This window comes from Cherax quadricarinatus, chromosome 59, assembly GCF_038502225.1.
Source record: "Cherax quadricarinatus isolate ZL_2023a chromosome 59, ASM3850222v1, whole genome shotgun sequence".
In the NCBI taxonomy this organism is placed as follows: domain Eukaryota; kingdom Metazoa; phylum Arthropoda; class Malacostraca; order Decapoda; family Parastacidae; genus Cherax; species Cherax quadricarinatus.
The window spans coordinates 11,546,645-11,572,370 of record NC_091350.1 but is presented as its reverse complement, the minus strand read 5'-3'; the positions used below and the strand labels follow the sequence as shown (position 1 = coordinate 11,572,370).

Below are 25,726 nucleotides of genomic sequence, written 5' to 3'. Positions count from 1 at the left end.
ATACTGCACTAATTAAAATGTATTTATGTATAATACTCGTATTTATAAACGTTTACTTACGCATAAATAAATTTACTTATTAGGGTTAATAAGGTTACATGTTCACTTTCATTTATGAATATAATCCAGATATTAAGAATATAAACTTATATATATTAGTTAAATTATAAAGAAAACAAATCACAAATCTCCTTAAAAAGTTAATAGATTTCAAATAATGAACTGGGGCAAGCATATATAAATTAATAAATATATTATATAGAAAACAATGAAAAAAAGTAATTTTCCTAAATAAAATATAATAATTTACATTTCTGTAAATTGATAAGTACGTAAATAAGATACAGGTAGAAAATAATGTATATAATAAGAGAGAAGTCAAGTACACAAGCAGGAAGTAACAACCCGCGCCTCACAACACACCTCCAACATTTTAGAATTTTAAGTAATTTCCTGCATTTTACAGCTCTGGGACTCATATTACATACGGGTTTGTGGTAAGGAATGTGTTAGTGATGGTATCGTGTTATAGATAGGTAGTCTTGCTCAGGTTTAAGTTTACATAGGTTTATCTTCGTGTCAGGACTCCTTTAAAACGTGTGAATATTTCCAAGGAAAAAATCCATTAGAGTGCAGTTCAGAGTAAATTCCTTTATAAATGATGATAATTGATTAATTTTTTACCGGAGTCATAGGTGTTGAAGGGGAAATAAGTTTACATAGGATATTCCTTGCATACGGCGGTAAGTTATTTGAAATTACAAATGCGTCTATAATTTGTAATGGTTTTCAGGACTTGAAGCTGTATAGTCCTTGTGGCTTAGCGCTTCTTTTTTTATTATAATAATAATAATTCAGGACTTCAAAAAATGATCGACACCATGCCTAACCCTTCTAGGGTAGGGTAGGTGCCTGAGCCCGAGCCTTTAGCTCATAAGACTGTCATTCCCATTAACCTCCTTGGGGCGGGGATGGCAGACCAGAGAGGCCTAGCTTGTGGCTAGGCCTGGGGACAGTTGGTCCCAAAGATGAGGAGGTACTTGTGCCTCTTCCCATGGGAGACTTAGGTCTCAGACACTCTCTAAAGAGGGAGCCAAGGCCGGGCCACCACTTGGACAAGGCCCGGGCCGGGAGAATACCGGCTAATCTTTAATAATAATAATAATAAAATTGAAAAAATAATAAGCTTGTGTAATAACATTAAGGAGATTTATAATTTTAAAAAGCTGTGCTTCAATTTTATTCAAATTACGTACGTTATTGTAACTTGTTATTTTATGCATTTTATTTTTAATATATTTTTTATATGTTTTATTTTAAATCATGCAATTATTAAGACGTCCAACAACAGGCCTCAGGTCACATGTTCACCATAAGTCAAGAATGTTTTAATCAATATTTTGAGAATTTACAAGGACCCCAATGGAAATAAGTCACTTAAGCTTTTTGGGTTATCCTAGGTAACTACACTTGCTGCTATGTATGATAATTTATGTAACTGTATTTATATGTACCTGTACCTGAATAATAACTTACCTACTTATTTACGTAATCTTTATTTTAGGTATTAATGTATTCTTGTTTAGTATTGAACAGGTTACATGCAGCCTTAATGACCCTCATGTGATCATTAGGTTATATCAGATATTAGTCTACCTATTATTGTAAGCTGATCCTCTCTAATGTTAATGTAAATATCTCATTTTACTTTATTCGTAGTTTATCTCCTTTTATTGTAGCTGTTTTCTCACAGTTGAGTTACTTACCCATTTTAACTTTTAAAGTTTAAATAAGATATTACAAGGACTCTAATGGAAATAAGTAATTTATCTGATTTTTTTTTAGGTTATCCTAGATAATTTACACTGATAATTGTACTTATATGTACCAGTGCCTAAATACAATTACTAACTACATTAGCCAACCTGTTCTGTGTATGTGCTGGGAAAGATCCCAGTTTGGGGGATCAGAATATTCAGTTATGTTTCATGCTATTCAGATTATGAGTTTTCTAAGTGATATACACCAAGTAGGTTTTATTCAGATTACTCAGGATAACCCAACAAACTCACTGTCATGAGACTGGCTAATTTCCATTGGGGTCTTTAAATCTTCCCCAAGATGAGACCCACAACAGTTGACTCCATTGGCAACACACTTGCCTCATACAGTGTCCTTGGTTTGGCCCCTTGCACGGGCGGAAACACTGGGCTTGTTTCCTTACACCTGCTGTCCCTGTTTACCTAGCAGTATGAAGGTAACTGGGTGTTAGTTGACTGTTGTGGGTTGCATCCTGGGGGACAAAATTGAAGGACCTCAGTGAAAATGAGACAGACAGTCCTCAGTGATGCACTAACTTTCTTGGGTTATCCTGGGTGGCTAACCCTCCCCAGGTTAAAAATCTGAACAAATCCCCAATGGAAATAAGTCACTCTGTCTGACTTTTTTGGGTTATCCTAGGTTCTCTACACATATGCTGCTATGTATGATAATTCTATGTAACTGTATTTGTGTATACCTGAATAAACTTACTGCTGAGTGAGCAGGAGTAAGGATGTATGCAGAATGTTTTCACTCATCCAGGGACCAAACCTGATCCCTCAGTGTGTGTGAGCCCATGCTGCTCATGGCTCAAATGATAATGGCCTAAGTTCACACATTAAGGTATTGGGGTTTGGTCCCTGAAGGAGTGGGAGCATTGGTCATTTATTTATTTTTTTATTTATTTGTTTATTATTAATTTGGACATGATACATAGATGTACAAAGAAATACAGTGGTTAAGTGTACATGCCAAAAGCCCCTTGTATGCAGAGCATTATGGGCAGGCTGCCCCTGTTCACCTAGCAGTAAGTACCATAAATATTTACTGCTAGGTGAACAGGGGCAAATATAAGTATCGTAGGTACCTGGTTAGAGAAATTGCGTGAATTGTATCCTGGGTGAGAGGATTAAAGGTCCCCCAGTGGTGACATTGCTTTACTGGATTGTTAACCCTCCAGGTTAATAATCTAAACAAAACTTCTACATAACAAATACTAATAAAATATACAAAAAAAAATATTTTAAAATTACTGTAATTCACATACTATAATCTGAATGCCCATAGGATGCATAGCGTGTCAATCTTATTTCTGGCCTGTTTCCATTAAGATCCTTTAATTCTCTCTTATATTTCAACCCACAACTGTCAGCTATGTACAGTATATTACCTACTTTCTGCTATGCAAACAGAAGCAGTGTGCATGGAAATACAGGTGCTCCTCGACTTTTGATGGTTCAACTTGCGATATTTCAACTTTATGATGGTGCAAAAGGAATTACACGTACAGTGGTACCTCGGATTTCATCAATAATTCATTCCAGAAGGCTGTTTGAGTGCTGTTTCTGAACGAATTTATTCCCATAAGGACGAATGTAAATTAGATTAGTCCATTTCGTTCCAGAAGGCTGTTCGAGTGCTGTTTCTGAACGAATTTGTTCCCATAAGGACGAATGTAAATTAGATTAGTCCATTTCAGACCCCCAAAAATACACTTACAAAAGCACTTACAAAAATACACTTACATAATTATTCGAGTTGGGAGCTGTACGAAATCCAGGGCACTACTGTACTTTGGAAATAACACTAATGATAATTACGCAACATGAAGGTAGCAAATCTGTAACTTGTATTCATTCATTTACTTTTCAATACTGGTATAATTAGTTATAGTAATTATTTGTTTATTTACACATTCACTGATAGTTATTTATTTATTTATTTGCAGCCTCTCCTCACTTAGTGACGTACTCCTTTACTGATGACTCAGACTTACGATGGGATCTATGACCAGTATTCATACCTAAATAATTTATATTAAACTGATTTCCTCTGTTCTGTTTATTACAATATACAGTGCACTACTGTATAAATATTCAAAAATATACCAGAAGTGTTATAAATGGTGCAAAGGTGACATTAAAACAATATCAAAGATGGTTGACACAAACCCACTACCATTACAGTATGCTCCTCACTTAGCGGCGAATTCGTTTACCAATGTAGTCTTAGGAACGGAACTCCGTTGTTAAGTGAGGAGAGGCTGTATTTATTATCATATACATGTATATTCATATTCAACTTAAGATATTTTCAACTTACGATGGGTTTGTCAGAACGTAACCCCATTGTAAGTCGAGGAGCACCTGTAGTTGTTTACTTTTTTCCTGGAACAGAAATCTGTTAATCATTTATGCTATAAATAACATCCATGCTGTCCTGTCTACAGGAAAAATAGTTATTTGTGGAAATTTTTTATTTAAGTGATAATAGGCAAAATAAAAATATTAGTTATGTAAATTCATTTTTACTAATGGGGGTTTGCAACAGAAACGGTTGTATTTTTGACAGGTAGGAAAGAAGCTTTATTTTGATAAATTTAATAATGTAGCCCAACTTAACCAAACCTAACCTAACCTACTTATATCTGGACAGGTTACAGATTGAGAATTGGTCAATTACAAGTAAATTGCATTGAAATTACATTGATTCAATGACCTGCATATTATAGAGCGGTTGAATTGGGGTATTGATATAAAAGAATGAGAATTTACAGTCAGTCAGTGGATATAACATTTATAAGAGGTTTAATAATGATTTAATAGGTGCTTTTTAACTACAGTGGATCCCCGACTTAAGATATTAATTCGTTCCAGAAGGCTGTTCAGGTGTCATTACTGAACGAATTTGCTCCCATAAGGAATATTGTAAATTAGATTAGTCAGTTTCAGACCCCCAAAAATACACTTACAAAAGCACTTGCAAAATTACACTTACATAATTGTTCAAGTTGGGAGCTGTTCGTAAGTCGGGGGTCCACTGTATTCGTATTGAGCGTCCTATAGATGTACCATGCACAGTAGAAAGTGTGTATGGAAAATACAGTCATACCCCTCTTTACATCATTTTGGCCAAAATCAAGTTCACCTTTACACCACTTTTCTAGGGTAAATTTCAGTTCAGCTAATGTTGTTATGTCCAACACTACATCACACAGCAATGTCACCTATGTCATAATTTTTTTAATTGTGTTTGTTATTTAAAATTATGACTAAAATGTGCTTTTAGTGTTCTTTAAAGTTTAGTGAGTTATTCACTCTAGTTTTACAGTGTTTGTCATCATTTTAAATCTACTGTCACTCAGGAAAAATTATCTATCAGAATTAGTACTCATTTAGGTTCCAGGCAACCCCCCCCCTCCTTATTTAAAGTTTAAAAGTACAGTTATACCCCGCCCTACATCATTGGTTCCAAGAGCCATGACATAACCTGGTTTTTGACATAAACCAGACATAATTAAATTAATTAAAAATGCCTTAAAGGAGCTTAGGGAATTACGCTCTCGCAAATTTAGCGGTCTCTGCGATATTTATGCATCAGCGATTTTGCTCACTTTGAGCCCTATTTTGGGCCAGATCCATTATTCCAGTCGACTATATTCATAGCTGTTTTGCTAGCACTCCTTTTGTTCTATCATTTGAGTACAAGAAACTGCCTCTTTACCTATTTCAACTACCCAGTAAAGTGATCAGAAATTGGTAATTTGGCCAATATCATACAAAATTTAAGCAAGGCCAGTTACAAAATAGGGTCTAGAATTAACAGTGCAAACATTCCTAGCACTAAAATAAAATTTTCTCTGTTCATTAGTCACATCTCCAGGCCCCTCTTATATTATGCCTGCTTTCCATTGTGAATTTGTACTCGCACAAAAAAATAGAAGATTAACTGTTATGCAGACTACTGTATTATATCATCTTCATTTCTGTAATACAGTGGACCCCCGGTTTATGATCAGCTCCCAATGCGACCAATTATGTAAGTGTATTTATGTAAGTGTGTTTGTATGTGTATGTTTGGGGGTCTGAAATGGACTAATCTAATTCACAGTATTCCTTATGGGAACAAATTCGGTCAGTACTGGCACCTGAACATACTTCTGGAATGAAATAATATCGTAAAGCGGGGGTCCACTGTACATCTTCCATTCTATCAAATGAGACCAATAAAATGAGAATACAGCCATAAATACCAAGCAAAAATACACTGCAAAGTTGCTGTTTTAAAACAAAAACACGTTCAGTTTTTTTTTTCATTATGCATTGTGGGGGTCTGAGCTGACCACAGACCCATTCTCTGGCTCCCTATCTGGGGAGTATCTGATATGTAAGCCTACCAGCTATCTCCCGCAAGATTCGAAGTCGTTAGAATTTTGGCGTAGTATTATGGGACCGACACTGGCTTCAAAGTCATAATACAATGGACCCCCGGTTAACGATATTTTTTCACTCCAGAAGTATGTTCAGGTGCCAGTACTGACCGAATTTGTTCCCATAAGAAATATTGTGAAGTAGATTAGTCTATTTCAGACCCCGAAACATACACGTACAAATGCACTTACATAAATACACTTACATAATTGGTCACATTTGGAGGTAATCGTTATGCGGGGGTCCACTGTATTACGGGACCAACAGTGAAAGGGTTAACTGATAATTTCAGAATTGTCCATAAAAATAAAAATTTTGATTTGATGGGCAATCTGTTAACCCTTAAACTGTCCAAACGTAGATCTACGTTTTTTCAACATTTGAAAGTATGTAAAAAAATGACCTTTTTTTTTTCTTACATTTGAAAACGTCTAAAAAAAACTTTGATCCACATTTTTTTTTTGTTATATTTGAAAATATGTAAAAAAACATAGATCTACTTTTGGAGAACTACGCATGTGAACGTAGATCTGTTTGGACAGTTTAAGGGTTAAAGAAGAAATAAATTTACCCAGCAGACCATAACTTTGTTCGTTGCTTCAAAATGTTTTCCAATCATGTGTTTTGTTCTTTAACCCTTTCAGGGTCCAAGGCCAAAATCTGAAGTCACGCACCAGTGTCCAAGAAATTTTGAAAAAAAAAAAAATTATTTTTTCTTACAGAATTAAAGAGCATATTTTTGTGAAGGTAATAAAACAAAAAAAATTAGAATCTAATCAGTACTTACCGAGATACAGTGCCAAGAAGTTTGTAGAAAATGATGTGGTGGCGGCAACATCGACGAATTCCACATATGCGTATTATATTATTTTGTTGTTTTAGTTGTTTTTTCTTTTCTTTTCCAATTTTTTTCTATTCCTACTAACATTTGGGGCCTGAGAGACCAATACTGTATATAATTGATATATATATACTCACTGTATTGAACACAATAACCGCACTAAAGTTATTATCATATTATTGTTTACCACTGTTGTTTATTACAATAAACATGCACAAATATTGTATAATACTAATGTTCTATCATATATTTACATATTTACAATCACTGGACATGGTTTTAGAACTGCTGGAGCTTGTGGAACTCCTTGAAACAAGGCACCATGCACAGAGGCACCTTACATTCCTCACACATAAACCGAGTGTCTTTGCGTCTTTGTTGCCGTCGTTTTGTTTGTGCACAGACAATGCATCTCTTCTGAGCAAATTTCTTTTGAGTTGAAGGAAGCTGTATTATGAAATGATCACCTTCTTTCCTCAAACGCTTGGGTATATTGTGATGAATTCGAGGACCATGTTGTATTGCAGGTGTTGTTGCCTGGTACTTCATTATGAGTTGTCTGACAACAGACAAACAAAATTCACCATACGGTGGTCTGTTACCAGTCTTTATTTGGTACATATTATATGCATTCAGCATTGAAATGTCCATGAGATGGAAGAAAAGTTTCATGTACCACTTGTAACTCTTACGAACACAGTCAACAAAACCAATCTGCATGTCACACTTGTCAACCAAGCGCATGTTTTGTGTATAATCAATCACTGTCACTGGTTTTCGAATACGTTCATTGGTCACTCGATCAACTTTGCCACTGTCTTGCATTTCATTACGGTGAATGGTTGTCAACGATGTGACATCTCGTTTGTCATGCCACCGTAATGCCATGATGTCATTGGCAGTAAACACCTGCACGTCATCACCACGAACACCTGTGTTGAGCCTGGGCATATGTTTACGATTAGAACGCACTGTGCCACACACATCTGTCTTGTTCACTCGCATGAAATCACTGAGTAATGGGCTTGTGTACCAGTTATCGGTATATAATGTATGGCCCTTACCAAGATAAGGTGCCATCATGTTTCTCGCTACGTCACCTGATATACCCAATAACATCTTGGTATCTTTCAATGTTTTACTACCCGTGTATACAACAATATCCAACACCAGGCCACTGTCACAATCACAGAGTACAAACAATTTTATACCAAAGCGGTTCCTCTTGCTCGGTATATACTGCTTGAATGACAGTCTACCTTTGAACAAAATCAAAGACTCGTCAATTACAAGATTCTTGAATGGATAAAAGTATATCCTGAACTTTTGTTTGAGATACATGAAAACATTTCTAATCTTGTATAACCTGTCACTTCTGTCAGGCCTGGTTTTGTCAGAGAAGTGCAACATACGTAACAGTAAGATAAACCTGTTCACTGGTATTATTTCACTGAAGGATGGGGTACAAATTAGCCGATCTGTGGACCAGTATGCTTTTATATTATGCTTATAGACGTGAGGCATAAGCATTATTGTTGCAAAAAGCAAATACATTTCTGCAACAGTCGTCTCTTTCCACCTGTGTAGTCTTGACTGTGGTGATAAGATCGTATTTGCCATGGTGTACTGAAAATACTTATTACTTTCCCTGACAATAATTTCCATCAATGGCTGGTCAAAGAATAATTCAAAGAATTCCAGTTCATTGGCCGTGGTTCCAAGGGGACAGGTAGGTAGAATTCCACTTTGCGAGTCATCAAAGTGGTGAGGGCTGGGAACAAAATTGGGATTTTGCTGCCAATCCCAGATACGGTTTGCTGGTGGATACTGGACATCATAGGCTGGTTGTACGGGTGGTTGTGGCGGGCTGGTGGGTGACGCTCCGCTTTGTCCTTGAACTGACGAGTCAGCAGTGTGGGTTCCCGCGTGGCACAGCGAGTCACGCATGGCGGTGCCACTACCACCACCAGCCCCACTAACACCATCCACTGATGTCTGTGGCCCATCCATGCCAAGTGTAGCCACATCATCCTCACTATCACTACCTAAAACGGGTGTAGGGCCACGGGATGTACTCCGGGATGTACTCCAGGATGTACTCCGTCCCCTGGGCACAGCATAGGGTACACTACCCGAGCGCATGCGGCGGCGGACATACCGACGCTTCACTGGTGAATATGTTTCCTCACTATCACTACTCGAATGATCGTCGAGCGCAATAAAATCACAATCCACGTCAGAATCATCGTCATTACTGAAGTCAGAGGCCAGGCCACGGGAAAATATTAGTTTTCTCTTACGTTTAGGAACACCCGACGGTGAGTCACGAGTGCCCACACCAGAGGTAGAAGGTCGAGGATCGTCGGGGTTTTCTGCACTATTATCGATATCCTGGTCATTATTTTCGGTCACTAACTTATCAAAGCCGTAGAATTCGTCTTCATTTCCACTTCCATCTGTGTCAGAACTATCAGACAGGAAGAGGAGAGTCCCAATTTTCCGGGGAGTGAGAGCTGACTTGCGACGAGGCATGGTGAACAAGGGTGACTGAGCCGGCGTTCCCACAATGCTATGCAGGCGCCTAGATTTTTTGTTTACGGCGCACACCCACGGCGCAGACCCATTCTCTCATATGTAGGCCTATGAGCGCTTTTGCACTAAATTTGACGGCGCTAGAATTTTGGCGTAGATCTACGGTTTGGACACTCACCGACCAGCCGTAGATCTACGGGACGGACCCTGAAAGGGTTAAATCTAAAATTCGTTAAATTATGGTCCGTTAAGTGAAGGTGTTACTGTGTGTGTAATACAGTGGTACCTCGGTATATGAACTTAATTTGTTCCAGAAGGTTGTTTGATTGCCGATACTGAACGAATTTGTTCCCATAAGGATTAATGTAAATTAGATTAATCTGTTTCAGACCCCCAAAAATACACTTATGAAAGCGCTTACATAAATACACTTACATAATTTGTTCAAGTTTTGAGCTGTTTGTATCCCGAGGTACCACTGTATGATGATAACAGTAATTAGGTTCCTTGCTCCTTGCTCCCTTGCCAGTAAATGTTAATGTCACCATTCCTGGGTAGTGGAGCACTGGAGTAGGCCCAACAGGCACTTCTTTGCTTAAATGCACCAGCCACTCTTCCACCTTAATCTTATGTACTACCCTCCTCCCCAATTATGTATTTGAGCACGTTACTGATTTTCAGATTCACTTGAGAAAGTTCACTACATGTGAACAGAAATATGATCCACCTTTGTATAGGTTCTGTTTTCTTGAGGCTCCTTGATGCTGGTTAAGAGGCCTTGTTCCAAGGATTTGTGCTTGTCCTCTCCTTCCATGGAGGATACCTGAGTGCTTCCCATTATCCCTGGTGCTCTATAAGATAAGATACTTTATATCAACATGGTACAATGTTTGTACAAAGGTGAATGATATTTAGGTGTGCATGCAGAAAACCCCTTAATATAGCAGAGCAATTTGGGCAGACTTAAGATTAATAGGCAATGGCAGTTGAGTGGTTTTACACATACAGTCACATAGTTGACTGTAAACGTAAATGCATGAGTTATAATGAATACAAGAGGATTTAATATCCTATTAGTACATGTTATATAGCTTCTTTCAAGTTTGAAGAATTACAGGTGTGATTATGATTATAGATAATGAGGAATCTTGCATATTAACATAAAGGTGACACAATCAGTGTTTTAATGGTTGAGAGGATTACAGATATTAAGGATGAGATTATACTGTTTTACATAGGTTTGTGACACTGAGAATGTGGATATGAAGTTTTCACATCGCATTTAGCTGATGTTCGGATATGTTAGGGAGAGGTGTTTACTACACTACAAATACAAATACAAAATTTATTTCTTTGTAAAAGTTACAATGTGTGATTACATTTTATAATTTGTTAGGTACAAAGAAAGCCACTATCATGCCGGGGCATTTCAAGCAGACTAAATTATGTGTTTTTCTGGAAAGGTGGGCTTGAGATAAAGCATAAGAATGTACTGTACAGGATTTCAGAAACAAGTAGCCACTGTTCATGCTGTATATACAATGTTTTGCAAATATATGTTATGATAGAGGGGAACGTATGAGAGTATAGTTATACCGATGCTCTTATGTGGGTGTAAAGCATGGGTGGTGAATGTTGCAACAAAGAGAAGGCTGGAGGCAGTGGATAAGTTGTGTTTGAGGACAATGTGTGGTGTGAATATAATGCAGAGAATTCGTAGTTTGGAAATTAGAAGGTGTGGGATTACCAAAACTATTATCCAGAGGGCTGAAGAAGGGTTGTTGAGCAAAATAAAATAACTTTGAGAGTGTATAAATCTGTAGTGGAGGGAAGGCGGGGGTAAGGGTTGGCCTAGGAAAAGTTGGAGGTAAGGGGTAAAGTTTTTTTGTGCAGGGGGAAAGTTGGAGGGAGGGGGTAAATTTTTTTTTGTGCAAGGGGCTTGGACTTCCAGGAAGAATGTGTGAGTGTGTTAGATAGGAATGAATGGAGACAAATAGTTTTTAGGACTTGACGTACTGTTGAAGTGTGAACAAGGTAATATTTATTTAGGGATTCAGGGAAACTGGCAGGCTGGACTTGAGTCCTGGAGATGGGAAGTACAGTGGACCCCCGGTTAACGATATTTTTTCACTCCATAAGTATGTTCAGGTGCCAGTACTGACCGAATTTATTCCCATAAGGAATATTGTGAAGTAGATTAGTCCATTTCAGACCCCCAAACATACACGTACAAATGCACTTACATAAATACACTTACATAATTGGTCGCATTCGGAGGTAATCGTTATGCGGGGGTCCACTGTACTGTGCCTGCACTCTGAAGGAGGGATGTTAATGTTGCAGTTTTATAATTGTAGTGTAAGCATGCCTCTGGCAAGACAGTGATGGAGTGAATAATGATGAAAGTTTTTGTTTTTTGGGCCACCCTACCTTAGTGGGAAATGGCCGATGTGTTAATAAAAAAAAATTGTATAGTATTATTCCAGATGTTTTAAGTTTTAGACAAATAGGATGGCATGATTAATATCATGAAAGTTATTGTATGCTTTTTCTCTATATTTACATAAAAGTGTTGTGCTAAGAGTCACTTTTAATAACTTGTATTGTCATTACTTGCCACATAATTTTGTATTTTCCAGATACATTTACAATATAATCAAATTAACCATTTTTCATTTCAATTTGATTGTATCTTTCACTGCATATACAGGTAAAAATGGAGGGGGAAGCTCTAAAGATTTTTAAAGAAGAGGAGGACTTGGAGGAACCAGTGCCTGTACAAGAGCTAAAAATATTGGAAGAGGAAACCAGGATTGCTAGTTCTGTCTATCGACATGTGGTACATCAGCAAGCAGTGGAGGAGGTGGCAGAAGCTGCAGGTATGTAAAAAAAACGTATCAGGATGTGAGTTTCCTGGCAGACCTGGGATAAATCTTCTGTATTTTCCACTTGTATTAAAAGTAGATCATTCATGACATTACCATTGTGAGTTATAATTGTTCTGGTAGTTGTTTTCCTACTACAGAATTATATACAGTGCTCTTATAAAGAGTCACTTGGTGATATGAACAGGATTAAGAGGATTCAAGAAGTTAGATCTCAGGTCCAGTTCCTTAGATCACAAGTCCTTCACCAGCATCAAGGAATCTGCTTGAGGGGAAATTTGAATAAAACCTTTGAAAAATTAGTCCATTACCCTTTACCAGGCCTGGTAAAGGGTTAAGCTAGTTATCCAAGGAGCTAGGTGTGGGGGTTAGGAAAACTACAGTTTTCCCTAGCTTCCTATTTTAAGGTCTTGGGTTTTAGAGTAGTAGTATCTTCTTTAATCCAGCATTATTTATTTGTTGACACGTGGGTTTCTTCACAGTAACTTGAGATCGTGGCAAAACATTTCTCATTGTATGTTAACTCTTATTTTCACATTCTGGTTTGATTTTCTCTAATATTTTCTTTTCAGATTCTTTAGAACTGTCACTCACTGATAACGAATTGCATACTAAATATCATTTATTGAGTTAGAAGGAATTTGTTTATGAATCTCAGCAGTATGAGAGGTATGGGCGAGTCCTTAAACGTACTGTCCCAGTTTACCTAGCAGAAAATAGATTAACTAGTAATCAGCAATTGTGGATTGCATCCTAGGAAAAAACCTTGGGAAGAGTAGAAAAATACGTCATTGGTTACCTTTTGTTGGGTTTTCTTGGCATATTAACCTCCAGAGTTGATGACAATTACAAGAAAGTTGCCTTCTCGATATTTTCAACCAAATTACTATGGATTTACAACACACATGGTGAAGGATCACCAGTAATGTATTATTGATATTTGCCTTTTACCATTGTTTCTTTTTATATCTTAACTATGAACCAAATTGCTGTGGAAGCTTACATTGTGAGGAGTATCAGAGGACTCTATAAGTGCCTGAGAGAACTTAGAGATTTAAGTTCTCTCATTGTATTATTTTAGTCTTCTAAATCTTCATAGAAGATTTCCCTTGTACATTAACCCTAAAGGGTTAATAATGCATGATAACCAAGACTACTGCGCAATTTGTTATTTTCAGTTAGGTTCCTCGATCCTCTTTTGGATGTGACCCACAGCAGACTACTAATTTAATGCTGGGTGAACAGGGGAAGTGGATGTAAGTGGACTTGCTCATATGTTGAAGTTTCTCTATGTCGTTACTGATGTCAGTTATTGAAACAACTGAGAAACAAAGGGCTAGCACTCTGCGTATTTTCATTACAAGTACAGTACTGCATATGTTGTTCACTTTTTTTTTTTTTTTGCCTTAGCATAATTTGCATTTCCTTAATTTCCCAGCACTCCATCCAAGGCAGGAGTTCCTGGTCAGGGCAAAGGAGGAGCCAGGGACATCTCCATCAGGTTTACCACTTGTACAGAGATTCCCATCTCTGCCCCACAGTGCAGGTAAGCTATCTGCCCTTGGCTGGGAGAGATGCAATGATTTGTTTGTAACCAGTTTGCTACAGGGGATGCTGCACTAACATATGTGCTGTGTTTTCCATATTCAACTTAAAAAGAGTTGTTTGTAACCCTGAGCATATTATCATTTAGGAAACAATGGTACAGGTGGGACCCACTTTACAGTGTTTTGCTAATGCAGCGGTTTTCATTTATACCCATTCCTCATTTATTCATTATTATAATCAAAAAGAACCACTAAACCTACAAGGGTCATACAGCCCTCATTTATTCAGACTTCCTATTAAATATATTCACAACTCACTATAAGCTAAGGAAAAAATATTTTAAGCTAAGTAATGGGTGTACTATATATGCATATTTTAGGCCTAGCTCTTTTCCTCACCTAATATATGATAGTGTAAACAAGTTATCAGACTTTTATATGCATTTGAAAGTGAAAAAAAGGCTGTTTCACTTTTACAAGGATTTTCACTTTAAAGCAGTAGCCCAGAACCTAACCTGTTATATAAGCAGGGCCCTCCTGTACAAAGGATAATTACTGTGCCATGTATTTGTAATTACAATAAACCTTTATAAAGCAATTTGGTTGAAAGTGCTAATCATTGTAACTTGGGCATTCATAAGTTAGATTTTTTATTTGTGTAAGGATTTTGATGTAGTTGACCAACTACATCAAAATCCTTACACAAATAAAAAATCTAACTGCAGTATTCTTCTTCACAAACTTAATCACTACAGACTTAGAGGGTACACATGCAGCTACAATAATTATTTATGAATTGCTCCATGTAGTAGGTTGGTAGACAACAACCGCCCAAAGGGGTACTACAGTCCTGCCAAGTGAGTGTAAAACAGAAGCCTATAATTGTTTTTCATGTTGGTAAGATTCCTGGTGTCTTTTTTTCTGTTTATAAACATGCAAGATTTCAGGTACATCTTGCTACTTCTACTTAGACTTAGGTCACACTACACATACATGTACAAGCATATATATATACACACACACCCCTCTGGGTTTTTTGCTATTTTCTTTCAAGTTCTTGTTGTTGTTTATTTCCTCTTATCTCCATGGGGAAGTGGAACAGAATTCTTCCTCCGTAATCCGTGCGTGTTGTAAGAGGCGACTAAAATGCCAGGAGCAAGGGGCTAGTAACCCGTTATCCTGTATAATTTTTTTTTTAACAAGTCGGCCGTCTCCCACCTAGGCAGGGTGACCCAAAAAGAAAGAAAATCCCCAAAAAGAAAATACTTTCATCATCATTCAACACTTTCACCACACTCGCACATTAACACTGTTTTTGCAGAGGTGCTCAGAATACAACATTCTAGAAGCATACACATATAAAGATACACAACATATCCCTCCAAACTGCCAATATCCCAAACCCCTCCTTTAAAGTGCAGGCATTGTACTTCCCATTTCCAGGACTCAAGTCCGACTATATGAAAATAACCGGTTTCCCTGAATCCCTTCACTAAATATTACCCTGCTCACACTCCAACAGATCGTCAGGTCCCAAGTACCATTCGTCTCCATTCACTCCTATCTAACACGCTCACGCACGCTTGCTGGAAGTCCAAGCCCCTTGCCCACAAAACCTCCTTTACCCCCTCTCTCCAACCCTTTCGAGGACGACCCCTACCCCGCCTTCCTTCCCCTATAGATTTATATGCTTTCCATGTCATTCTACTTTGATCCATTCTCTCTAAATGACCAAACCACCTCAACAACCCCTCTTCTGCCCTCTGACTAATACTTTTATTAACTCCACACCTTCTCCTAATTTCCACACTCCGAATTTTCTGCATAATATTTACACCACACATTGCCCTTAAACAGGACATCTCCACTGCCTCCAACCGTCTCCTCGCTGCTGCATTTACCACCCAAGCTTCACACGCATATAAGAGTATTGGTACTACTATACTTTCATACATTCCCTTCTTTGCCTCCATAGATAACGTTTTTTGACTCCACATATACCTCAATGCACCACTCACCTTTTTTCCCTCATCAATTCTATGATTAACCTCATCCTTCATAAATCCATCCGCTGACACGTCAACTCCCAACTATCTGAAAACATTCACTTCTTCCATACTCCTCCTCCCCAATTTGATATCCAATTTTTCTTTATCTAAATCATTTGACACCCTCATCACCTTACTCTTTTCTATGTTCACTTTCAACTTTCTACCTTTACACACATTCCCAAACTCATCCACTAACCTTTGCAATTTTTCTTTAGAATCTCCCATAAGCACAGTATCATCAGCAAAAAGTAACTGTGTCAATTCCCATTTTGAATTTGATTCCCCAAAATTTAATCCCACCCCTCTCCCGAACACCCTAGCATTTACTTCCTTTACAACCCTATCTATAAATATATTAAACAACCATGGTGACATTACACATCCCTGTCTAAGACCTACTTTTACCGGGAAGTAGTCTCCCTCTCTTCTACACACCCTAACCTGAGCCTCGCTATCCTCATAAAATCTCTTTACAGCATTTAATAACTTACCACCTATTCCATATACTTGCAACATCTGCCACATTGCTCCTCTATCCACTCTATCATATGCCTTTTCTAAATCCATAAATGCAATAAAAACTTACCTATCTTTATCTAAATACTGTTCACATATATGCTTCAATGTAAACACCTGATCTACACATCCCCTACCCACTCTGAAACCTCCTTGCTCATCCGCAATCCTACATTCTGTCTTACCTCTAATTCTTTCAATTATAACCCTACCGTACACTTTTCCTGGTATACTCAGTAAGCTTATTCCTCTATAATTTTTACAGTCTCTTTTGTCCCCTTTCCCTTTATATAAAGGGACTATACATGCTCTCCGCCAATCCCTAGGTACCTTCCCCTCTTTCATACATTTATTAAACAAAAGTACCAACCACTCCAACACTATATCCCCCCCTGCTTTTAACATTTGTCATGATCCCATCAGTTCCAGCTGCTTTACCCCCTTTCGTTTTACGTAATGCCTCACGTACCTCCCCCACACTTAGATTCTGCTCTTCTTCACTCCTAAAAGATGGTATACCTCCCTGAGCAGTGCATGAAATTACTGCCTCTGTTTCTTCCTTAACATTTAAAAGTTCCTCAAAATATTCTCGCCATCTACCCAATACCTCCATCTCCCCATCTACTAACTCCCCTACTCTGTTTTTAACTGACAAATCCATATTTTCCGTAGGCTTTCTTAACTTGTTTAACTCACTCCAAAATTTTTTCTTATTTTCATTAAAATTTCTTGACAGTGCCTCTCCCACTCTATCATCTGCTCTCCTTTTGCACTCTCTCACCACTCTTTTTACCTTTCTTTTACTCTCCATATACTCTGCTCTTCTTATAACACTTCTGCTTTGTAAAAACCTCTCATAAGCTACCTTTTTCTCTTTTATCACACCCTTTACTTCATCATTCCACCAATCACTCCTCTTTCCTCCTGCCCCCACCCTCCTATAACCACAAACTTCTGCCCCACATTCTGCATTTTTAAAACTATTCCAACCCTCTTCAACCCCCCCACTACTCATCTTTGCACTTGCCCACCTTTCTGCCAATAGTCGCTTATATCTCACCCGAACTTCCTCCTCCCTTAGTTTATACACTTTCACCTCCCTCTTACTTGTTGTTGCCACCTTCCTCTTTTCCCATCTACCTCTTACTCTATATATATATATATATATATATATATATATATATATATATATATATATATATATATATATATATATATATATATATATATATATATATATATATAAATATATATATATATATATATATATATATATAAATATATATATATATATATATATATATATATATATAAATATATATATATATATATATATATATATATAAATATATATATATAAATATATATATATATATATATATATATATATATATATATATATATATATTATATATATATATATATATATATATATATTTATATATATATATATATATATTTATATATATATATTTATATATATATATATATATATATATATTTATATATATATATATATATATATATATATATATATTTATATATATATATATATTTATATATATATATATATATATATATATATATATATTTATATATATATATATATATATATATATATATATATATATATTTATATATATACATGTATATATATATATATATATATATATATATATATATATATATATATATATATATATATATATATATATATATATATATATATATATATATATATATATATATATATATAATTTTTTTTTTTTTTTTTTTTTTTTTTTTTTCTTCAACAAGTCGGCCGTCTCCCACCGAGGCAGGGTGACCCAAAAAAGAAAGAAAATTCCCAAAAAGAAAATACTTTCATCATCATTCAACACTTTCACCACACTCGCACATTATCACTGTTTTTGCAGAGGTGCTCAGAATACAACAGTCTAGAAGCATACACATATAAAGATACACAACATATCCCTCCAAACTGCCAATATCCCAAACCCCTCCTTTAAAGTGCAGGCATTGTGTGTGTGTATATATATATATATGTATGTATATGCAAAACAACCACTCTGAAAGAATAGAGAAATTCCAAGCGCTTTCGTGACTACTCACATTATCAAGGAACTATGAAAGTAAAGCATCCAAGGAAGGTATATAAGGGGTCTGGCCAACACCTCACTATCAGATCCCACAACGGTTAAACACCTGACGCGCGCCGGTCCAACTGGACAGGTCCTTTGCACAACCCACCAACAAACTATTCTACCCAAGAAAATTTTTAAAATTATTACTTGTCCAGTGTATTATTAAATTCTTCCCAAATTCTATTAATTATAAATGGATCTAATTTATATAAACCAAAGGAAATACTCATATTATTGTCAAAACTACTTTTTATGAAACAAGATTCAATTATATTCCTGTCGACCATGGACTTGCTTGATACTACTTTCTCAACTTTTTGAAAATCAATTGGATGGTTAAAATCTCTTACATGAATAAATAGAGCATTGGAATCTTGTCCAGTTCTAATGCTATATTTATGTTGTTTTAATCTTAGTTCGAGATTTTTACCAGTTTGACCGTAATAAACTTTATCGCAAATTTTACAAGGAATCTTATAGACACATCCATCAGCATTTTTGGGGGAATTCTTTATCAGAAGTTTTTTTACTGTATCAAGATTTTTTAATACAACTTTATTATTAAAAGTCTTAAGAAGAGAAGGCATATCTACCAAGTTTTCATGGTAAGGGAGGACCAACATATTTTTAGTTGAATAAGGCTGGTTGTCCCTTTTTGGATTGTAAAAAGTATTTCTAGCAACTTTAAAAGATTTATCAATTACATTTCTTGGGTATTTTAAATCATTACCTATTTCATAAATTTTGGATATTTCCTCATCTATGAACTCAGGACTACAAATTCGTAAAGCTCTCAAAAACATTGATGAGAAAACAGACAGTTTGACTCTATCTTGATGCGAAGAATAATAGTGGACATAGGAACAGTTATTTGTAGGTTTTCTGTAAATTTTAAATTTGAATTCATTATTACCCTTAATAATTAAAACATCTAGAAAAGGCAATGAGTTATTTTCTTAAAACTCAACAGTAAAGTTTATAGAATGGGCTAAGCTATTTAATTTTCCAAGGAAATGGTGTATATCTACATTTTTGGGCATAAGACACAAAATATCATCAACATATCTGAACCATTTAGCTCTATTAGGGAGGATTGTGTTAACCAACCTTGTTTCAAAAAATTCCATGTATAGGTTACTAAGAAGAGGTGAAAGAGGATTTCCCATTGCCATACCAAACTTCTGAGTGTAAAACTTATCATTAAATACAAATTTTGCATCAACAATGCAAAGTTTAATAAGTTTAATGATAGTAGGAACTGGCAATGGTAAATCATAGTTAACGAGTTCTTCAGATAAGAAACTTAATAAATCATCAACAGGAACTTTCGTAAACAAGGAAGTAACATCAAAAGTAACCATGTTAAAATGATTTAAGTCAGTCAAGGAGCTTAATTTATCAACTAAGTCTATGTTGTTTTTAACATTAAAGTTAGAAATTTTGCCAACAATAGGGCTCAAAATATCAACAAGCCAGTTGGGCCGGCGCGCGTCAGGTGTTTAACCGTTGTGGGATCTGATAGTGAGGTGTTGGCCAGACCCCTTATATACCTTCCTTGGATGCTTTACTTTCATAGTTCCTTGATAATGTGAGTAGTCACGAAGGCGCTTGGAATTTTTCTATTCTTTCAGAGTGGTTGTTTTGCATATTCTGAAATCACCTGTTTACTGTGATCTTATTGCATGTATGTATGTATGTATGTATGTATATGTGTGTGTGTATATATATATATATATATATATATATATATATATATATATTTTTTTTTTTTATTTTTATTATCACACCGGCCGATTCCCACCAAGGCAGGGTGGCCCGAAAAAGAAAAACTTTCACCATCATTCACTCCATCACTGTCTTGCCAGAAGGGTGCTTTACACTACAGTTTTTAAACTGCAACATTAACACCCCTCCTTCAGAGTGCAGGCACTGTACTTCCCATCTCCAGGACTCAAGTCCGGCCTGCCGGTTTCCCTGAATCCCTTCATAAATGTTACTTTGCTCACACTCCAACAGCACGTCAAGTATTAAAAACCATTTGTCTCCATTCACTCCTATCAAACACGCTCACGCACGCCTGCTGGAAGTCCAAGCCCCTCGCACACAAAACCTCCTTTACCCCCTCCCTCCAACCCTTCCTAGGCCGACCCCTACCCCGCCTTCCTTCCACTACAGACTGATACACTCTTGAAGTCATTCTGTTTCGCTCCATTCTCTCTACATGTCCGAACCACCTCAACAACCCTTCCTCAGCCCTCTGGACAACAGTTTTGGTAATCCCGCACCTCCTCCTAACTTCCAAACTACGAATTCTCTGCATTATATTCACACCACACATTGCCCTCAGACATGACATCTCCACTGCCTCCAGCCTTCTCCTCGCTGCAACATTCATCACCCACGCTTCACACCCATATAAGAGCGTTGGTAAAACTATACTCTCATACATTCCCCTCTTTGCCTCCAAGGACAAAGTTCTTTGTCTCCACAGACTCCTAAGTGCACCACTCACTCTTTTTCCCTCATCAATTCTATGATTCACCTCATCTTTCATAGACCCATCCGCTGACACGTCCACTCCCAAATATCTGAATACGTTCACCTCCTCCATACTCTCTCCCTCCAATCTGATATTCAATCTTTCATCACCTAATCTTTTTGTTATCCTCATAACCTTACTCTTTCCTGTATTCACCTTTAATTTTCTTCTTTTGCACACCCTACCAAATTCATCCACCAATCTCTGCAACTTCTCTTCCGAATCTCCCAAGAGCACAGTGTCATCGGCAAAGAGCAGCTGTGACAACTCCCACTTTGTGTGTGATTCTTTATCTTTTAACTCCACGCCTCTTGCCAAGACCCTCGCATTTACTTCTCTTTCAACCCCATCTATAAATATATTAAACAACCACGGTGACATCACACATCCTTGTCTAAGGCCTACTTTTACTGGGAAAAAATTTCCCTCTTTCCTACATACTCTAACTTGAGCCTCACTATCCTCGTAAAAACTCTTCACTGCTTCCAGTAACCTACCTCCTACACCATACACTTGCAACATCTGCCACATTGCCCCCCTATCCACCCTGTCATACGCCTTTTCCAAATCCATAAATGCCACAAAGACCTCTTTAGCCTTATCTAAATACTGTTCACTTATATGTTTCACTGTAAACACCTGGTCCACACACCCCCTACCTTTCCTAAAGCCTCCTTGTTCATCTGCTATCCTATTCTCCGTCTTACTCTTAATTCTTTCAATTATAACTCTACCATACACTTTACCAGGTACACTCAACAGACTTATCCCACTATAATTTTTGCACTCTCTTTTATCCCCTTTGCCTTTATACAAAGGAACTATGCATGCTCTCTGCCAATCCCTAGGTACCTTACCCTCTTCCATACATTTATTAAATAATTGCACCAACCACTCCAAAACTATATCCCCACCTGCTTTTAACATTTCTATCTTTATCCCATCAATCCCGGCTGCCTTACCCCCTTTCATTTTACCTACTGCCTCACGAACTTCCCCCACACTCACAACTGGCTCTTCCTCACTCCTACAAGATGTTATTCCTCCTTGCCCTATACACGAAATCACAGCTTCCCTATCTTCATCAACATTTAACAATTCCTCAAAATATTCCTTCCATCTTCCCAATACCTCTACCTCTCCATTTAATAACTCTCCTCTCCTATTTTTAACTGACAAATCCATTTGTTCTCTAGGCTTTCTTAACTTGTTAATCTCACTCCAAAACTTTTTCTTATTTTCAACAAAATTTGTTGATAACATCTCACCCACTCTCTCATTTGCTCTCTTTTTACATTGCTTCACCACTCTCTTAACTTCTCTCTTTTTCTCCATATACTCTTCCCTCCTTGCATCACTTCTACTTTGTAAAAACTTCTCATATGCTAACTTTTTCTCCCTTACTACTCTCTTTACATCATCATTCCACCAATCGCTCCTCTTCCCTCCTGCACCCACTTTCCTGTAACCACAAACTTCTGCTGAACACTCTAACACTACATTTTTAAACCTACCCCATACCTCTTCGACCCCATTGCCTATGCTCTCATTAGCCCATCTATCCTCCAATAGCTGTTTATATCTTACCCTAACTGCCTCCTCTTTTAGTTTATAAACCTTCACCTCTCTCTTCCCTGATGCTTCTATTCTCCTTGTATCCCATCTACCTTTTACTCTCAGTGTAGCTACAACTAGAAAGTGATCTGATATATCTGTGGCCCCTCTATAAACATGTACATCCTGAAGTCTACTCAACAGTCTTTTATCTACCAATACATAATCCAACAAACTACTGTCATTTCGCCCTACATCATATCGTGTATACTTATTTATCCTCTTTTTCTTAAAATATGTATTACCTATAACTAAACCCCTTTCTATACAAAGTTCAATCAAAGGGCTCCCATTATCATTTACACCTGGCACCCCAAACTTACCTACCACACCCTCTCTAAAAGTTTCTCCTACTTTAGCATTCAAGTCCCCTACCACAATTACTCTCTCACTTGGTTCAAAGGCTCCTATACATTCACTTAACATCTCCCAAAATCTCTCTCTCTCCTCTGCATTCCTCTCTTCTCCAGGTGCATACACGCTTATTATGACCCACTTCTCGCATCCAACCTTTACTTTAATCCACATAATTCTTGAATTTACACATTCATATTCTCTTTTCTCCTTCCATAACTGATCATTTAACATTACTGCTACCCCTTCCTTTGCTCTAACTCTCTCAGATACTCCAGATTTAATCCCATTTATTTCCCCCCACTGAAACTCTCCTACCCCCTTCAGCTTTGTTTCGCTTAGGGCCAGGACATCCAACTTCTTTTCATTCATAACATCAGCAATCATCTGTTTCTTGTCATCCGCACTACATCCACGCACATTTAAGCAACCCAGTTTTATAAAGTTTTTCTTCTTCTCTTTTTTAGTAATTGTATACAGGAGAAGGGGTTACTAGCCCATTGCTCCCGGCATTTTAGTCGCCTCATACGACACGCATGGCTTACGGAGGAAAGATTCTTTTCCACTTCCCCATGGACAATAGAAGAAATAAAAAAGAACAAGAGCTATTTAGAAAAAGGAGAAAAACCTAGATGTATGTATATATATATATATATATATATACACATATATACATATATACATATATATATATATATATATATATATATATATATATGATGATGATGAAAGTATTTTCTTTTTGGGGATTTTCTTTCTTTTTTGGGTCACCCTGCCTTGGTGGGAGACGGCCGACTTGTTGAAAAAAAAAAAAAAAATATACATATATATATATATATAATAAATTTGGTAGGGTGTGCAAAAGAAGAAAATTAAAAGTGAATAAAGGAAAGAGTAAGGTTATTAGGATAACAAAAAGATTAGGTGATGAAAGATTGGATATCAGATTGGAGGGAGAGAGTATGATGGAGGTGAATGTATTCAGATATTTGGGAGTGGACGTGTCAGTGGATGGGTCTATGAAAGATGAGGTGAATCATAGAATTGATGAGGGGAAAAAGGTGAGTGGTGCACTTAGGAGTCTGTGGAGACAAAGAACTTTGTCCTTGGAGGCAAAGAGGGGAATGTATGAGAGTATAGTTTTACCAACGCTCTTATATGGGTGTGAAGCATGGGTGATGAATGTTGCAGCGAGGAGAAGGCTGGAGGCAGTGGAGATGTCATGTCTGAGGGCAATGTGTGGTGTGAATATAATGCAGAGAATTCGTAGTTTGGAAGTTAGGAGGAGGTGCGGGATTACCAAAACTGTTGTCCAGAGGGCTGAGGAAGGGTTGTTGAGGTGGTTCGGACATGTAGAGAGAATGGAGCGAAACAGAGTGACTTCAAGGGTGTATCAGTCTGTAGTGGAAGGAAGGCAGGGTAGGGGTCGGCCTAGGAAAGGTTGGAGGGAGGGGGTAAAGGAGGTTTTGTGTGCGAGGGGCTTGGACTTCCAGCAGGCATGCGTGAGCGTGTTTGATAGGAGTGAATGGAGACAAATGGTTTTTAATACTTGACGTGCTGTTGGAGTGTGAGCAAAGTAACATTTATGAAGGGGTTCAGGGAAACCGGCAGGCCGGACTTGAGTCCTGGAGATGGGAAGTACAGTGCCTGCACTCTGAAGGAGGGGTGTTAATATTGCAGTTTAAAAACTGTAGTGTAAAGCACCCTTCTGGCAAGACAGTGATGGAGTGAATGATGGTGAAAGTTTTTCTTTTTCGGGCCACCCTGCCTTGGTGGGAATTGGCCAGTGTGATGATAAAAAAAAAATAATAATAAATAAATATATAAATATATATATAAATATATATGTAAATTATATATATATATATATATATATATATATATATATATATATATATATATATATATATATATATATATATAATATATATATATATAATATATATATATATATATATAATATATATATATATATATATATATATATATATATATATATATATATATATATATATATATAATATAATATATATATATATATATATATATATATATATATATATATATATATATATATATATATATATATATATATATATATATATATATATATATATATATATATATATATATATATATATATATATATATATATATATATATATATATATATATATATATATATATTATATATACAGTGGACCCCCTGTTAACGATATTTTTCTCCCAGAAGTATGTTTAGGTGCCAGTACTGACCGAATTTGTTCCCATAAGAAATATTGTGAAGTAGATTAGTCCATTTCCAGACCCCCAAACATACACATACAAACGCACTTACATAAATACACCTACATAATTGGTCACATTCGGAGGTAATCGTTATGGGGGCACTGGGGTCCACTGTATATATATATATAATATATATATATATAATATATATATATATATAATA

At 36.6% G+C, this 25,726-nt stretch overlaps 1 protein-coding gene across 5 annotated transcripts in view; it reads left to right on the top strand.

The window, feature by feature from the left end:
* The first annotated feature begins 376 nt into the window (after positions 1–376).
* Positions 377–25,726, top strand: part of LOC128698717 (uncharacterized) — a 300,712-nt gene continuing 275,362 nt past the window's right edge. Inside the window, exons 1-3 of one of the 5 annotated variants that reach the window (XM_070097720.1) lie at positions 377–441; positions 12,335–12,503; positions 13,948–14,055. In XM_070097720.1, the coding sequence (XP_069953821.1) occupies positions 12,341–12,503; positions 13,948–14,055 (271 nt within the window). In that variant the 5' untranslated portion in view covers positions 377–441; positions 12,335–12,340. Of the gene's footprint in view, positions 498–588; positions 744–897; positions 1,461–12,334; positions 12,504–13,947; positions 14,056–25,726 lie in introns of those variants that run through there. The other 4 variants (XM_070097721.1, XM_070097719.1, XM_070097722.1 and 1 more) reach the window with 4 other exon arrangements.